This window comes from Nothobranchius furzeri, chromosome 4 (assembly GCF_043380555.1).
Source record: "Nothobranchius furzeri strain GRZ-AD chromosome 4, NfurGRZ-RIMD1, whole genome shotgun sequence".
Taxonomy (NCBI): domain Eukaryota; kingdom Metazoa; phylum Chordata; class Actinopteri; order Cyprinodontiformes; family Nothobranchiidae; genus Nothobranchius; species Nothobranchius furzeri.
Window position 1 is genome coordinate 88,729,963 of NC_091744.1, and position 18,767 is coordinate 88,748,729.

General features: G+C 40.9%; 1 protein-coding gene across 7 annotated transcripts in view; it reads left to right on the forward strand.

Annotated features, from left to right (window-relative positions):
• Positions 1-7,092: 7,092 nt before the first annotated feature.
• cracr2aa (calcium release activated channel regulator 2Aa) overlaps positions 7,093-18,767 on the forward strand; it is an 89,473-nt gene continuing 77,798 nt past the window's right edge. For 5 of the 7 annotated variants that reach the window (XR_011520480.1, XR_011520482.1, XR_011520481.1 and 2 more), the window contains exons 1-7: positions 7,093-7,335; positions 11,123-11,387; positions 12,751-12,862; positions 12,963-13,158; positions 15,919-16,065; positions 16,215-16,305; positions 16,417-16,512. Coding sequence is in view for 3 of the 7 variants with exons in the window: in XM_070550719.1 (XP_070406820.1) it covers positions 11,154-11,387; positions 12,751-12,862; positions 12,963-13,158; positions 15,919-16,065; positions 16,215-16,305; positions 16,417-16,512 (876 nt within the window). In the remaining 4 variants the exon portion in view is untranslated. Of the gene's footprint in view, positions 7,336-7,361; positions 7,606-11,122; positions 11,388-12,750; positions 12,863-12,962; positions 13,159-15,918; positions 16,066-16,214; positions 16,306-16,416; positions 16,513-18,767 lie in introns of those variants that run through there. The other 2 variants (XM_070550721.1, XM_070550720.1) reach the window with 2 other exon arrangements.

The following is an 18,767-nucleotide window of genomic DNA, read 5'->3' on the forward strand; positions in this document are numbered from 1 at the left end:
GTTTAAGTTTCAAGAAGGATAAATATTGTATAAAATCTTTTTTATGGTCTTACTGCTTCTTCATTAAATCACATGCAAAAATCTGGTTTATCATAATAAAGTTTCATGAGGCTACTTGAGATCCGGGTTGGAAAACTCTCTGATCAGGCTAAAAACGTCTGTCCCTCGGTGTCTCTGCAGCCATCCATAAACAGAGAGTCTAAGGGCTTTTTTGTCCAATAAGACTCAGTGTGATAATAATAATTATGTCCAACTTGGCAAAAGAACTGTAAGTTGCCACATGACTAAATGCCAAATTTCATCCCAGTCTCAGGAAAAATACCTTTTGGCTAGCCAACTCTTTCTTTACTGTAATGTAAAAACGTGTGCGTGTGTGTGTGTGTGTGTGTGTTTGTGTGTGTGTGTGTGTGTGTGTGTGTGTGTGTGTGTGTGTGTGTGTGTGTGTGTGTGTGTGTGTGTGTGTCGTAACAGCAGATACACTTGACTAAATCTCCTAGAGACATAAGCAAATCAACATTCAGTCTTATTTTTACACTCACAGCTTGCAAACCATTTCTTAAGAAAGAAAGCCCCCAAAGCAGTTGTTTCTGATTTTTAATTAATAAAATTTTCTTCTGTTATATAAAAAACATGAACTACTAATATTTTTCTTTTTTATCACGAGTCACTGAGACAGAACAGACAAGGACATCAACGTATCATAGAGCAACATCTAGAGCACATATGTCAGACACAAGGCCCGCGGGCCAGATGCGGCCCACGGAGCATTTTTATGTGGCCCGCGAGATAAATATCAAAAATATATTAAAACTGGCCCACTGGCCGATTTTACCGCAAATACTTCAACTCCCATGATGCTTTGCGGCGTCAGCGCGGAGCCGACGCGCCCCCTCCTTTGTGTTTTTTCCAGCGCCTGCTGCCGGTGTCTGCAGCTCCGCTGTCTCGGACAAACTACACTCCTCTCACTCGGCGCCGAGTTCACTCAGCTGTTTTCTGACGTTGAAGCCCAGAAACTGAGATTCTAGCTGCTCAGTAATGTGTTCACGATTGAAAGAGAAAGTTTTCCAACTAACGTCCAGACAGAGCTGATATAACTCCAGCGAGCAGCGACACGCTCAAACCAGCATGACTCTGTGGTTGCTGTCGTTGTGTTTCCTCCCCAACACACAACAACGTGGTCAAGCTGCTCAGACATGTTCATCAGCACAAACCTATGTGAGCACCTGTTGTCATCTAATGTTGTCATTATTATGATGAAGATGAACAAAACAACAGGAGTCTCCTCCTCAGCTCAGATCAACCCCATGATGCAGGTAACTGGCTGGAACAGGTGAGCATCACAGTAAACCAGTGGAGCAAACTGAGCTTTAAATATGTTGGTTTTCTGCTCTTTTTCTGCTCCAAAACATGAAAGTTAACAGGTGAGATGTTGCATTTTCATTTAAGATAAAATGATATTTTTATTTTGTTGTTGGCCCGTGAGAAAAGATTTAACCTACAGTAAACAGGAAGTGGAAAGGCTGCAGATGGATGAATAGAATAGAAAATCCCTTTATTGTTCCTCAGTGGGGAAAGCTAGACGTCACAGCAGCGATGACACTTATTACAGGAGGAAAAAAAGAGAATAAAAAATAAGAAAAATGAATAAACAAGAAAACATAAATCCTGAATAGATTTTAAAAATGCTGATTATACCACAAGTAATGAATACCACTGATGCCTTTTATTTAAAACTGACTTGCTCGTGTGTAATTTGGTTATTCCACATTCAGTGTTAATGCAGAAATAAGTTTGTTTCCAAATTTAAAGGTTCAAAATTGCATTTATGTTGATAAAGAAAATGTGCAAATTTGCCGTCACTTTTTCAAAAAATCTTAAGTTTGGCCCTCGACTCCGTCCCAGAGTTTCATTTCGGCCCCGTGTGAGTTTGAGTTTGACACCCCTGAACTAGAGGATTTTGTAGTTCATTCAAGCAACCAGGCCCTCACTGAGCCAACACACACAAACGCACACGCACACGCACACACACACACACACACACACACACACACACACACACACACACACACACACACACAGTTCGGTTGGGGGTCTTTGGTTGTTAAGATCTTTAAAATTCCATCCATCCATTAGATTTTGCAGTTCAGTCAAAGCTGAGACTAGAAGCACACTAACACAAATTACAAATCAAACACAATCAGCAAAGGTGTGCCCTTCTGATCAAACAGTTTTCCAGATGTGGAGCAGCATCCTGAATCATTGGATATCTGATCAGAACCACAGATTGTACTCAGACACAATTAAAGCAGTAGCCCCTGACCACATACTCCCTCTAGCTTTAAGATGGTGAATAGAGTTAAACTCTCCATGGGTGATGTCAGTCCTTCCAACGTTTTAGATCAGCTGTACAAGCACGACTGGCTCTCCTCTCCACAGGAGAAACAGTCTTTACTTGATCTTTGCTCAAACGTCAGTGTTTGTTGGTAGTTTTACTTTTTATTACTCCATTGAGTTTAATGTCTGTCATGGGGGATGCAATGAATTCAAAAAGTATGCAATTTTTAAAAACAAATTATACAGAAATGCCAAACTGTTGTTGTTGTTTTCTTCTTCACTCATGCAAGAAATATGTGCTGTGTTTACAATCAACACTATGCGTCTCCCAAACACATCTGGCTCTGAAAACTCAGCTGGAGCATCGCCTTGCATGAATGCATCTGTTTGCTTCAAATCAGCACAAATATGGAGTGTGATGCCATTCAAGCTGAAGTGCAATGGCCCATAGAACATCCATGAAGTGTCAATCTGGGAAATGGGAGTGGCTGCATGTCGGATGGACAATTCACCTGCTTGGATTCTGTGGAAACACATTTTTTGTGGTTAATTATTAAATACCCAAATAATGTAAAATATTTCATGAACTATAACATCATATGTTGGAAGAAATTAGCAAAATTATTGAATATCTCTGGAAATTTTGTAATGAAAACATTTATATCAGTGGACTTTCAGGCAAGCTGTCCTATGCTGCTCCCCTCTGAAACTCTGTGGTACTACAACTGCTCCTCCCCCCAAAAAAGGCTTCTGGAAATTATTTCTATTTGTTTATTTACCTAAAATTAAAGCAATTTTCCAATTAATAAATTGCATTGCATTGCAAATCAAGTTTTTATGCAAAATGTTAAAGCACAAAGGAGGTTTGTATTTATGTTAAAATATAGAAATAGAAATCTTTATTTGTCATTTTCTTCAAATGTGCTTGTCATACAAAGGAATTGAAATTACATTTCACACTGTCCCATGCGTAGACATTGACAACATAAAGTGCAGATGCACAACAAAAACAGCCCTAACAATAAGGTAATATTAAATAGGTAACAGGAGAGACAAGACCTAACCTATAATCAAATAAATTAAATAAGGTGTTCCAACAGTGTTCCCTGGAAGTAGTATACTACTCTACTTGAGGTAGTCCCAGGTTGTGGTAGTTAGGGGTTTATGTTTTAATGCAGCATAAGACTATAGCCGCAATAATAGTAATATAAGTAATGTAAATAGCGCTAAACATATACTAAAAATATATAGCAGCAGGTGTGCAATGCAGAGGTAGTTGTTTCCAATCAGGAATGTTTCCCAGTTCTTGGTTCAACGAGTATTTCCTTCTTGGAAAGTAAGTAAGTAAGTAGTAAGTAAGTAAGTAAGTAACTTTATTTCTATAGCACCTCTCACAGACAAAAAGGTCACAAAGTGCTTCACAAGTTAAAAGGCAACAACATATAAATACAGTAAAATACAGCCACAATATACAGTGTCAAATAAAACCAATCTGAATGAGACTAAGTTTAAAATGCCTGGAGAAACAAATGGGTTTTAAGATTGCTCTTAAAAACATCAACTGAGTCGATTGAGCGTAAAGACAGAGGTAGCTCATTCCAGAGCCTAGGAGCGACGGCCTGGAATGAGCGATCTCCTCGTGTCCTGAACTGAGTACGTGGGACCATTAAAAGGTTTTGATCCATAGATCTCAGCCTGCGAGAAGGCGTGTAAGGGCAGAGCATGTCTCGAACATACAATGGAGCCAGACCATGCAGCGCTCTGAAAGTCAGCACAAGAATTTTAAAATTTATGCGAAATGTGATTGGAAGCCAATGAAGAGCTTTTAAAATGGGGGTAATGTGGGCCCTTCTGTTGTCACGGGTCAGAATTCTAGCTGCACAATTCTGGACTTGTTGTAAGCGGGACAGCTCTTTTTTGTTTAGACAAGAAAATAAACTATTACAGTAGTCTAAACGGGATGATGTAAACGCGTGAATAATCAACTCAAGATCAGCTTTAGACACCATTGTTCTGAGTTTAGAAATTTGTCTCAAGTGGTAAAAACAGTTTCTAGTTAACTGCTTTGCGTGATGTTCAAGAGACATTCCCTTGTCAAAGAAAACTCCAAGGTTTCTAAGGGTAGGTTTTACAGACAAGCTCAGATCACCTAACTGCTGGTGAATCCCTGGAGCAGCATCATCGGGGGCAATCACCAGTACTTCAGTTTTGTCTGAGTTCAGCCGTAAGGCATTTGCACCGAGCCACTGTTTGATTCGCTCAAAACATGATAATAAAGAATGCAATTTTTTAACATCAGAAGGCTTGAAAGAACAATACAGCTGAAGATCATCAGCAAAGAGATGATAGGAAACATCATCGGCAAACTCCTGGATTAGTGTGCGTGGATGGGGGTAGGGGGTGTAGAGTCCAGTCTGTCTTCCTGTACTTCTGTCACACTGGTGATTCTGCTGGCTGGGAGCCGGGAGGGAAGAGAGTTCGGCAGTCTCACAGCCTGGTAGACGAAGCTGTTGGTGAGCCTGGTAGTGCGGGAGCGGAGACTTCTGTATCTCTTTCCAGAGGGCAGGAGGCTGAACAGACAGTGTGCGGGGTGGGTTGCGTCGTAGACAAATGTGATGGCTTTGTGGGTGAGGCGATTGGTGTAAATGTCTTGCAGGGAGGGGAGTGGTGCACCAACTATCCTCTCAGCTGTTCTCACAATGCGCTGTAGAGCTTTCCTGTTCTAGTCAGTGCAGCTACCGCCCCACACAGTGATACAGCTGGAGAGGATGCTTTCAATAGTTCCTCTGTAGAATGTGATCAGGATGGGTGGTGGAGCACTTGCCCGCTTGAGTTTGCGCAGGAAGTAGAGGCGCTGTTGTGCTTTCTTGGCCAGTGTCATCATTTGCAAACCCACCAGTAGAATGATAGTTTCAGTCATTTATCAATCTTCTCAAACTATTTATGACCAAGCCCCTTAAAGGTTCATGCACAAGCTGAAGGAAAATACAAACATTTAGGGACCAATGTTAGACTTGTGGGCCTCATATGACTGGAAAGGAGTAGAAGAAACTGCAAATTTAGACCAAACTATATTCTTATACTGAAGTGATCCGACATTTATGTGCTTGTTATTTCAAAAGAAGAGAACTAAACACCAGTTACATTTCACCTACAGCACTCTACTTGCCAAATAAGTTTCAATAAAGCAAAAAGTGTGTCACATAGCAACTGGCCTATGGTGTAAAAGCAAGACTAAAATTTAAACTAAATTAATGGAATGAGCATATTTTTTACTGTAATGTTAAAATGTGTCAATATAAAACTCATAGCTTGACAATACAAAACAGCTGTAATTTAGATCTGTGTCATCGTTTCTGTTCATGTCCCTGCAGAAATATGATGGTTGTAATGATGTCTGGAATGTAGCTGAGCAGCAACTAGCTAGGATATTTATTCAACACAGCTGTGTCTTTAATTTGCTGTTAAAAGTCTAAACCAGTGTTGCCAACTCAGCGACTTTGTCGCTGTTCCTAACAACTTTTTGACCCTCGTCAACGACTTTTTTCCAAAAAGCGCCTAGCGACAAACCCAGCGACATTTCTCAGGACCCGTTGCTACTTTCTGTAGAACTTCATTGTAGATATTCCCTACAGATTAGCAACAAAGAAACCATTTGCACTCTGAACCGTTCTTCCAGAAGTAAGGAAAGAGAACGATAATCTGCACATGTGCACGAGGACTGACCAATAATAAACCGTTTTTGGCTGGGCGAAGACAAAGGTATAACCGCAGAGCTGGAGACCGCCGACTAACGTCTACTGCTGCTGCAGGCTCACGCTTCTACTAGAGACAGCGCAGGCGTCAACCTGCCATCTCTGGTTCTGCAGCCGTCAGACACTTTGGTTTTTCCTGCATTTGGCAAATAAAGTCATCGGGAGTTTCAACTACCGTCCCGTTTACACACGCAGCTCTGCGGCTCATCTAAATTTCCTTCAGTGACACAGGGATGGTTATACTTTGAGACACCCGCTCGCTTTTGCTCGGTGCGCCTCTATTATCACGATGGAGAGAATACACAACAGAGAAGTTGAGAAACTATGAGGTGTAACACAACCCCCCCCCCCCCCCCCCCCCCCCCCCCCCAGCTTTTTAGGAAATTGTCTGTGAGAATGAGGAGAGCAGGAGGTCTGAGTTATATCCTACAACAGAACTGTTTGGATCACCACACCATATCTGTCTTAATGCCACTTTATTGATACTTTTGGAATTTATTTTGAATATCAAAGCAATGTGGGCCATTTAAATCATACTAATTAATAACTTTAACACGTAAAATAGTTTTTAATGTGTATATATATATATATATATATATATACATATACATATATATATATATATATATATATATATATATATATATATATATATATATATATATATATATATATATATATATATGCTATGGGGAAAATGAAAGCCAATCAGGCATTATGACGCCATAAATATGCAAATTATTAGCATTTGACGTCTTCTGGCGACATCTGGGTGACTTTCTGGGTCAACTTCAGCTACTTTCTATCAGGAGGAGTTGGCGACACTGGTCTATATAACTAAATCAAGTCTTGGTTTTGGCTCCAGGTGTGTCTTTGCAGGTCTATAAAATGACAGGTAGCTACCAACATTATATAATTTAGTTGATTCCATTTCACAAGTTTAGTTTTCCTTCTTAGATTGAAATGATTTTGTTTTATTTCCTCATGAACGTTTAGGTCGGGTTTCCTCCGCAGCGCGTAAAGCGCAGGAAGGTGGAGGAACTTCCTTGTCAGCTGTTGCCACCGCTGACTTTTGCTGAAGTCCCTCCCTTGTTTGCCTCACATGCAGATCAGTTCTGCTGTCGAGTCAAATTCCTGCGCTCTCTTCCCAGCGACGCCACCTGTTAGCAGCCAACCTCAGGAGAAAGAAAGAAACGCACAAGACTGGATGAGCGTCTACGGCTCGGAAACCACTTTTTATTCTCTGGTGCGTAATTCAAGTTTATCCCTTTAAATCGTTTCCGCCTCACCGTCGCAAGCTGGCAGTGAGTCGCTTTCCTTTGAGTTTCTTTCTCTGTGCTGCTGTGAGGACATCCACCCAACAGACGTTGTTTTTTTGAAGATGAAACGTTTATTTGCGCAATTGGAGAGCGTAACTTTAAATTGATACAGGAAGTTTCCAAACAGCGGATAGGAAGCGCGTGTTTGATCTTGTTACACGTGTATCATGGAAACTGGAACCTGTTTGCCCTGGCAGGTACCAGTTCGTTTTTTACCAGAAGCATTTGTGTTTAATGTCGTTATTTCCGTCATGCATGGCCTGTTTGTTAGAAGCTGCTTCACATGTGATGTCCACTTCCTGTTTATCATGCAACATTTTCTTGGACCTGGTTATAATAACTTACTATTTTAATGCAGATATGAAAGCAAATTGTTACCTGATTGGGCAAAAAATAAACTGATCAAGTATTTTTTAAAGCTTTATCACAAACCTCTCAATTAAGCATGTTTTATTTAATTTTCTCGGACCAGTATCTTTTCCCTTGGTCACTATCATCAGATGCTTTAATTAAAAAAATAATAATTGTGCTGATCTCAGTGGCTTTTGCTGCTGCTGGTGGTGGTTTGAGTTAGGGGGGTTTAAACAAGTGCATGAGCTTTCTTTGCAACAATAGTGATTAGGGGTGTACAAGTACTTGTCTGCTAGTGGTTGTGACCACAGTGCTGCTGTTAAGTGCTGTTAAGTGTAACAGAGAAAACAAACAGATTTTAAGCATATTTGAGGTGCAGTTTAAGATAGGATGTCTTTCCAGTGCTGATTAAACCTGGGTGGAAGCAGGTAAAAGCTTTTTGCTCTAATCCCAAATTACTGACCCACCTGATTTACTTAGATACACCAAATTATAACAGAAGCTAATATTCTTTGTTTAAAATGAAGATATTTTTGCGTTTCCTGACATTCCTCTAAATGTCATATTTCAAAAGTCAACTTTGAGGATTAAAGGGGATATACAATGACTTTTCTTAAGCTGTTTTACATTTGAAGTTCTCTGCACAAACTCCCTCTCACAAAGGAATTTCATCAGTTTTATTCTTGACAGTTTCAGTACCTTCCAGAATGAGTAATTTCAGGGCTGTCGCTTTAAGAGAACAAGCTTTTCCTTGCCACGCCCACCTGTCCAACTCAAGCTGCTATAATCTGAGAAACTGATATCTGGGAGGGGCTCGGAATAGAGTTGCTGCTCCTCCAGGAGTAGCTCTCTTGGGCATGAGTTAGTTGTATGTTAATTCCCCTTATGTGACATCACAAATGGGGATTTTTTTGGCAGAAAATGCTCATTTTAGGCACATAAGTAAGTAAGTAAAAGTTTATTTATAGAGCGCCTTTCACAGATATAAATCACAAAGCGCTGTACAACATAAAACATCCAAAAAACAATAGCAGTGATAAAATAGAAAATAAAATCATGAGTATAAACAAAGTGAAGGTGTGAACCCGAACAAAGCCATCATTTAGAACATTTAGGGAGGGAACGCCTGGATGAAAAGGTGAGTTTTTAGATGATTTTTAAAGACCTCTACAGTGTTAGAGAGACGGAGATTTGAAGGTAGACTGTTCCAAAGTCTGGGTGCAATAGTCTGAAAGGCCCTGTCCCCTTTGGTTTTCAGTCTGGTTCGAGGAACAGCCAGGAGGTTTTCAGATGAGGATCTGAGGTTCCGAGAGGTGGTGTGTGGGGATAAAAGCTCAGATAGGTAGCTTGGAGCCTGGTTGTTAAGAGCTCTATAGGTCAGGACTAAAACTTTAAACTGTATTCTATATTCTACCGGGAGCCAGTGGAGGGACTGTAAACCTGGAGTGATGTGAGCTCGTCTGCTGGATTTGGTTAGGAGTCTGGCTGCTGCATTTTGGATGGCTTGAAGGCGTGAGAGGGAGGTTTTGCTGAGACCAGTAAAAAGAGCGTTACAGTAGTCTAAGCGTGACACAAAGGCATGGATGATTTTTTCCAGATCTGCAGTAGAAACCAGTTTACGGACTTTTGAAATGTTTCTCAGTTGAAAAACATAATGCCTAAAACCAAACACTGACAGAAAACAGATGTTTGTTTTTTTTTTACATTTGGAGTGTTGAGAGGCAGTAGATTCACATGGCGGCACAAAGGATGCAAAAAAATTTGTTCTGCATATTGTCCAATTTTAAGCAAAAAGTGTAAGAAAACAGTAAAATAAAATGCCACATCACATTTTCCAAACAACAGTTGAGCAAACTTCTGTTTTTATGTCTTCTTAAGCCGGGCGTACACTGTGCGACTTTTTCACTTTTTTGAGCCGATTTTCCACTCCTGCGAGAATCCACGAGATCGGGGCGAGCTTAGCGCCGAGCGGTCGTGTAGTGTACAGGGGGTTACGAGAGGCGATTAACACCACGTGACCAGCTACCGATCAGCAATCGTGAGCTCGCACAAACTTCTGGAGTGTTTAATATTTTGCTCGTCCCTCGTGAGGGTATCGCACTGCTGAAGCGGCGCTGCGAGCAGCTGCGACTCAAAATGTATCAGAACCGCTCACGGCGCATGCGCAATCCTGCATCAACACCGCTCGCTCGCTATTTCCCTAATAACACACGCTGTTCGTTTTTGTTTCTACACGTTTTTTTACTCACAAAGATTGTCAAGAAAGCGTGTTTGTTGTGTTCATGTCAAATTAAACTGATCACAAAACACAGATTTACTTTCTTTATTTCGTTTTCCTCATCCAACCCCCATAAATCCCTGTGTGTCCTCCTGCAGCACTCCCGAAGGACAACAGGCAAAACAAGACAAAAACAATCTGATGTATTGAGTAAAAACGGCTATTTTTAGCATATTTTTAGGGCCGACGTGTTGCTGCCAGATGTAGTGTGAGCAGTCAGGTCGCATGCGAGAACTGGGTCGTGCAGTGTGAGCACGTGACTCGTGAGATCTGCCCTGCGAGGAAGTCGTACAGTTTGAGCTGAAGCTGAGTTCTGCGAGTGAAAAAGTCGCACAGTGTCCGCCCAGCTTTAGTCATGCTCCTTCAGAGTTGTTGACTTTCTTTGTGAGACTTGTTGGCCGAGCTTCACATGTTTTTAAGGAAGTGCTTTTAGAGAGTTCATTTGAGTGAAAATTTAAGAAAGTGTCCACTTCAATAAAGTCCATGTGATGACTGTTCTGTTTTTCTGCATGCATTCCAGGTTTTATTATATGTTCATCATATCAACACTCGCATGGTTCATCAGACATCATCTGATGCTCATGAGTCAATCATGCAAGCTTATAAAGTAGAGTTGGAGGCATTCTTCCAAACCAGTGCATGTCTGCACAGAGGAGTCATACCAGTCAATACCTCACAAGTTACTTTTCAGTTTGGAGTTTACTTGTCAGAGTTCATTAGTTTCAGCGGGAAATTTGTCTTCAAGGGAAATGAAAACAAACATATGTTTACGGGTTTTTTATTTCATTAATAACAATTTATGTTGTTTAATTTCCCAATATGTACATGACAGCATTTTTATTGATGTGCAACACGTTTGTTTGCTTTACTGGCATCAAACTTTATTGTGATTTTAACATTTCACTGAAAAGTAAATAGTCGTTTGTATTCAGAGAACAAGTGGCTGTAACTGAATACGCTTCTCTCTAATTAAAGAGGTGGTTGCTAAGAGATGACAATCAGTGACATTGGTGAAAGCTTCAGATGCACAACAGCCTGAACCTCGACTTCTCTGAGCTCATTTTCCTCCATCCTTCTGTGGATAGATCGCTCATATGTAGGACGCTCACTGAGACCATGGCATCTTTTACTGCTCCATGCACCAGCATCAACCCCACCACGGACACCTCCAAGCCCAAGACGGCATGGCAAAGACAAGGGAGCAGCCTCAAAGCAAGTGTGTGTGAGAGTGACCCGAGAATGAGCAGGAACGGGGATGTGGGACAGAACATCATCCTGGAGAAAACCCACGAGTTCTTCCAGATGTGTGACACGGAGAACAAAGGCTTCATCACCCGACGAGACATGCAGGTGAAACTTCTAATGAAGAGATTGCTGCTACGTTAACTTAAGATACATATTCCATTCTTTGAATTTCATATTTCAGTTACTTTTAGAAACTTTTCAAACACATAAAATAGAAGAATCATGATTTTAACCTCCAGATTTCCGGATGAGTTTATGGTCTGCTCTTTATGGGACATCCTTAACCAGTACGAAGCATCACTTTCATATTGCTCTGGCTTTGTTGAGTTTAACACTCTTCATTGATGTGGAGCACAATGCAGGGACCTTCTGCACACATCAATAATGATTCTGAGCAGGACACGGATTTGGCGTGTGCACCTTACTCAAAGCAACATGAAAGAGAGTGACACACAGAGGCCCATGTTGGTGCTTTGTCATGCAACTCCTCCATTTTGCAGATTAATTTGCCTGCCAGATATTCATCTAGTCCTTTTGATGACACTCTACAAGGCTCTTGCCTCCAGGAGGATAAATACATGCAGGATCAGCTTTGATCTGTTGTAAATGATAATGATCTGAAAACCAGGAAGCAAGCTGAATGGCTGTCCAGTTCTGACCGCTATTTGTTAGACTAACTGTTCTACAGCACACACACTTATTAAGCTCTGCACTCAGTGTTAAAAACCAGTTCTACAACATCTATTTGAACTTATTAGTCAGTGTTGTTGCATTTTCCTGACTTGTTTTACACCAGGATCCTCAACAGGATGTGTTGACTGAAGGGATGTGTTTAGCACAGATAAGAATTTACAAGAACAGCTGATACGCTTAAGCAGATCTTATCCTTTTTGTGTCCCAGCCCCAGATTACAAGAGTGGCTTCTGTCAACATTTTTGGCAGAGTAAACACTGGTTACAAAGGTGTGGCTGTGTGGACTGTTCTTGACTTTTTATCTTGTAATATTTATTTGGGTGAACCTCCATGCTTGGGAGGAGACGGCTCTAATGCAAACCTCGTGTATAAAAAAAGAAAAGATTGGAGGATTTTCTAAACTAGAATCTAAAACACAAATGATTTTATTGTCTTTACTGATGAATACAACTTAAAAAAGGTTCATGCTAGATTAACAGCACTCAAAATAAATTTGTCAAATTGACAAATGTTCAAAATGCATCAACAGTTTTATATAGTAATTGATCTTTTATCTGATGAGGGCTACAGACCTGACTAATCTTCAGGCATTTCCAAATGGAAACCCTTTGAGCCCAAATGTGTCTTAAATTGGGTTAAATGTGTGGCAGAAAGTGTTTATCTGTCCTGACTGAAGCTTATATCTGCCACAACTCGAACGACTCGCGTGGTAGTTGTTATAGCTACAGGACTGCCCTTGAAAGTTTAGCAGATCTGTTTGTGTCTTATTTAACAGAGACTGAATGGCGAGCTTCCTCTTAGCGCTGAGGAGTTGGAGAACGTGTTTGATTCCCTGGATTCTGACAGCAATGGATACCTTACCCTCAACGAGTTCTCCTCAGGTTTTAGTACGTTTCTGGCCTACTTCAGCTCTAAACATTCCCACTGCAATCATCAGTATTTGTTCTGTCCACCTACATTTATTTAGACGTTTTTTACATTTTTTAGGTGCCTTTTTATTTGGGAGAAGAATTTCTGTAGAAGGTGATGCGAGGCAGAAGAACACCAGTAAGAGCCGTCAAGAAGTCCTTTACCTGTCCCAGTGGGAAGAGGGCCCACCAAGAGGTGATGATGATGATGAGGATGAAGAAAAACACTTCTGCATGCTAATGGAGAGCCTCGGTGCAAACAGCATCTTTGAGAAGTGAGGGTTTTTTTTGGTCTAGATGTTTTTGATGTATGACATTTAATATTTTTGCAAATTATGAAGTTCTGCATTGTTATTAATCTGTAAGAAGACTCAGCTGTGCAGCTGTCAGGAGCTGAAAGGTTTCACAGATAAACTAAATATTTTCACTGGGAAAATTGCAGCAGCTTAAAGGTGCAATTTGTAAAAATTCTACAATGAAATAATCACAAAACCATCTAATGTCTCAATCATGTTTGAAGGAAGGTTATACTGAAGCAGGTTTCATTCTTATAGCCAGCTGGGGGGTTGACTGTTTTTCCCTTTTTGAAAGAGAAAAAAAAAGAGGGATGTAGCTACTGTTTAAACTCTGTAAATTTGTGAGATTGCCGAATCTGCAGTGAGCTAGTGCAGCAGCGCAGACACTTGTAATTCAACACCGTTAGGCAGAAAAGCCCAGGTGTTATAAAAAAAAAGCCAGTAAACCAGAGCGACCTTGAAGTTATTTCTTGTACCCCTAACCCCGGGTTTCCACGGGAGCCGTCAGCAGCACGTTACTGCAGCAGCACGTCTTGCTCGCGTTAGCTGCTGCTTGGCCCTTCCCACGAGACGCGAAGCAGCAGGGGAGCAGCTGTCACCGACCGAGCACGAAGTCACACGAGTGACTTCGTCAGTAAACACAACAAGCAGGAGAAAACTACAACATGGTTTGTGTTTTATGTTCTGTCCGTTTTATAATCGCCAATACGGACCTGAAAAACAAAGGAGACCGCTAGCTAGGTGATAACTTCTCACGGAGCCGCACATTTAGTAACCTTTTTTAAAGTAAAGCAACCGGAAGACAGTACGTTCTTTATTCTGAAAATCTCGGGAGCTTCTCTCCATTTCCGCGTCCGATTTCCTGTCTTTCCTTCCCCAAAAATGTTGAACTTGACCCGTTTCAGAGGCGTCGCGCATAGAAAATAAAACCGGCGCGTAAAGGCCGCGAAATGCTGCTCCTGAGACGCGGCCGACTCGCGCTGCTGACGGCTCCAGTGGAAAAGGTTCTGTTGACCACAGCGGTTCCTATCAGCAGCTATAACGTGCTGCTGACGGCTCCTGTGGAAAGCCGGAGTAAGAAGCCACGGCATCCTTTTCTTTTACTCTGGTAACAGGTGAAGCAGGCTGGAGGCTAACATTGAGCTAACCGTGCTAACGGTGAATTGGAAGCAAAAAGTAAGCTCTAAAAATATCTTAAGCTAATATATCAATTACTAACAACTGAATATTATAGTGAAATGTATGTGTGAAGTGAATAATGAGTCAATTGGGGCGTTTTACCCCCTTTAATGAATCGTCCAGAACTATAGAGCTCCAGATGTCGCATGACTCTCAGAGCGTAGGCGCCATGCTGGCAGGCACCAATGTAAACAAAATGAATGGGACCGGCATGGATTTTTCTCCATAGGAGTTTGCTTTGCATTTTAAACCCGAAGATGTAGTTTTATATACTCAGAAATGAAATGGAGTAAACATCTCCGACCCTTACCATGCCCCTGGGTTTAGGGTGACCAGATCCCAACTTGCCAAATGTGGGACAGAGACTACTCAATGTGGGACAACGTGAAGTTCCAATGTAATGAGAAAAAAAACAAACAAAACGTATATTCTGCCTTTTAGCTCTAACATAACATATACATTACATATACATACAATGATTATTCTTATTATCATCATATATTTCTTGTATATATTTTATTTGAATTCAACATGAAGATGCAAACAGCAAAAGCTTTACTATTTCACAGTTCCTCTCACATTACCATCACATAACTTAGGCTCTTTGGGCCTTCTTTAGTGGCTCTGATCATTTTAATAATACAAATAGGCCCACAATAATAAAAAATGCAGGTTTAAGCAGCTTTTCATTGAATGTTTTCCACAACAGAATGACAGTAAAAGTACCAGTAATATTTTTAGATCTATTTATGTTTGTTTTTAATTAATTTTCCACTAAAACCAGCATCTCATTGAAAAAAATATCCATATTTTTTTGCAAATTTTTTCACAATTCAGAAACAAAACATTTTTTAAACATGACAACAAATCTCTTCTAGATTTTAGGTGAGAGAATAAACATCAGATTTTAATCTCTAAAAAAAATCAGATCTAATCTAATAATTGTTTCTCAGTTACTTTCTGCCTCAAATTTCTGAGAATAGGTGATCAAAGCTTCCATTTATTCTCATTATTTCTTCAATGTGCTTTAAGGGGCTCAGCATGTATGCAGGTATCTGAAACCCCAGCACCTCGTCTGTGTTAGAACCTCCATTGCATCTTCTGAAATGACTGTGCATGACTAGATTCACCTTTAACAAGAAAGTCAATACAGTGGACTTGCAGTGGAGACGGAAGCTGCATTTAAATATTGACTTCCTTTGCCTAGTATGACCTAAAGAGGGAGGATGACATTTGCACACATTTATGTTCATTTTAGTCAGACTTTAAAGAAAGTCTCGTGGAATTTTGTGACGCTGGTATAAATGAAATGAGGTCAATTCTGGGTAAATGTATGAACAGAAAAAAAAAACATAAATATTATTATTGCAGGTTCAATAATGTCCCATGAATGATTTTAAAATACAAGAGTTTTCATGTAGACATTCTGAACATTTTCAAGATTCTTGTATTATGTTCTGGTTTAGAAATTTGGATTTTGAAAAAAAATCCAGATTCTTTTAAAATACATTGCTGTTTTAAACATTTATTTATTCTCACTCCATAACTCTTTACCGTCAGTCCGGCTGAAGTACGGAGCTTGTGGGCTCAGCTGCGCAGAGATGAACCACATCTTCTGTCAAATTTTGAGCACTTCCTGACCAGAGTGACGAGCCAGATCACGGAGGCTAACCAGGAGAAAAAGGAGATGGAAAGTGCTCTCAAAAGGTCTGTTGGCCTCATATTTATGTCATTCTGTTCATGTGGAGAGTTGGGACATTTGCTGGGCTTTCTTTAAAGGGTTTGCTCTCTTAAATCTTATCATAGAAGTAATTTATAAGCACATTTATTTACACAAGTAGCACATCACTTTGCAGGAAAGCTGCAACACATGATGATGAAATCCAGCGTCTGTATGAAGAAATGGAGCTGCAGATAAAGAATGAGAAGGACAAGATTGTACTGCAGGTAGAAATCAGATATTGATGTTTTTCACAAGACCAAAAATACTTGTAATCCTTTAAACTTCCACCTATTTATTCCTGTCTGAACTTTGTCACTTTTTAAAACCTGCTAAAGGACTATGAGAGATTTCTGTCTCTGAGTAAAGACCTGGAGCTGCAGCTGTCCAGTAAGGAGAAGGAGCTGGACCAACTCTTCCAAAAACAGAGACGGGTGAGTGGAAACTTTTTCACCCTTTTCTCCCACGATGCACTTTTGTATTGGCAGTTAAAAAGACAGACATTGTCTCATTAGTGAGCTTTTAAATAAACTCCACTGTCTGAGCAACAAAACTCTTGACAAAATAAACAGGATGACAGAAAGCTTTAAAAACTTAAAGGGATTTAACATCAGCACATCAGTGAGAATACCATGTAACAGAATGACAGATGATCAAATCAAATCAAAACTTTATTTATATAGCACAATTCATACAATAAATGCAACTCAAAGTGCATTACAAATTAAAATGACCCCACATACCCACATTCCCTCCCTCCCCATAAATAAAAGAAAAATGACAATAATATCCCCCATTGCACTCATCGTCTGACACACACACATGCTCAAAGACATAAGATAAAAAATGGAACTTACTGGGCTGAGCTCAAATGAGCCAGACAAGTAGCCTGGCAAGCCAGACTAAATAAATGTATTATTTAGTCTGGCCATGCTCCATTGACGGCTCTCGGTTGTGGGGCGGGTTCTACCGTTGTCTTTCAAATTATCTCCACATGCTACTGGACAATGAATGTGACATACTCTTGTTTCACTCTGTTGCATCATCCCACCCACCAGGCATATAGAGTGCCCTGATTGGCCCACAAAGCGGATAAAGCTCTGTGATTTGTTCACTAAGAAGATAGAGCAGTATGATTGGCCCACCATTATGGACCAATCACAGCTCTTTATGTGTTTGAAACCCCTCTAGAGAGCTGTGATTGGCTAGCCAGAGTCCTGGTAGGAGCTGCTGAGGTTCCAATGGAGCGTGCCTAGACGATTATTTGCAAAGCAAGAATTTGGTTTAGTTCACTAGGCTACCAGACAAGCTAAGTGAAGGAAATGCCATCAGGGGAGCTACCTGCCCCAACAGCAGCAGATCCACAGCAGTAGCTAAGGCACCGACACAGGGCGCCCAGGGGAGGGAGGGCGGAGACCCCCACCTCCACCCAGGCCCACCTGGTAAGCACCCAGGCCGCCACAGCCGACCACCACCCCTGGGGCAGAGGGCTCCCACAGAGGAAACACTGGAAAAAGATAAAATAAGGTTAAAATATAATATGGTAAAATGTTGATAGAACGTATAAAGATAAAATAAATAAATCGGTACTAAAAATAATCAGTTAAGAGCTAAGCTAAAAGGTGAGTCTCTATAAGATATTAAAATTTGGATTAAATAAAACAATGGATAAAATAATAAATGAATAATGGATAATAAAAGTAATCAGGTTATTCTTTTCTTAGCCAGCTCTGGGGTTCTGGTCGTGGTGGAGGCCTAGCTGTTATTTTCAGAGACCATCTTCCATGTAGCTCTACAATCTATGGTCACTTTGCTTCCTTTGAACTGCAGCTGATTAAAGTCGGGCATAAGGACCCGTTCTACTGTGCTGTGGTCTATCGTCCACCTGGTCCAAACAGTTCTTTCCTTCAGGAGTTTAGTGACTTTCTATCCTCCACTGTGAAGCTGTCCAGACTGGTGATTGTTGGTGACTTTAACATCCACGTTGATGATCACTCCGATCCAAGGGCGTCAGTTTGTTTTCAGAATTGCTGGGGACAATAACCATACACTTGAGTGGTGTTTACAAATTGCTGAGGACAATAAAGTAGGCTAGCACAGGGGTCGGCAACCCGCGGCTCTTCCATCCATCTGATGCGGCTCTCTGTGCTTGTAAAATAATGAATGGATATTTAAATAAAATGCCTTATATTTTACTGCATTAATTTTACATCTGTATGCCAATTCTAAATGTAAAGATTGTCTGCGTAAACCTGAACAGTTCCAACCCGGTCTTACTGTGAGACCGGGTTGACGCGTCACGCTTGTGCGTAATCACATTGGCGCATTCTGAGCTGAAGAGGATGTGAGATTCTGGGACTCTCCTCAGACGGCTCCTGGATGTGTCGCCACATTGGAGACAGGAACAAGCACTATTCAGCCAAAGTTTCATCATCAGGGAACATTTTCTAAGTGACAAGTCTCTCTGAGCAACAGGGTTTGGAAAACGCTCCCTTCAGTCGGAGGAATCTTCCTGCATGCGCTCTGGTTCTGCGACGCGCTTCAAGCCCCTCTCCACAGCTTCAGCTCACTGTGTACCTTATGTAGTACATGCTGACAGTGAGCTGCGCAGAGCAGTGTCCAGCTCAGATGTTCAGATGGGAATCTTTTCTTGAGTGATTTAGCTACATCTGCGATGTGCGTAGAATAA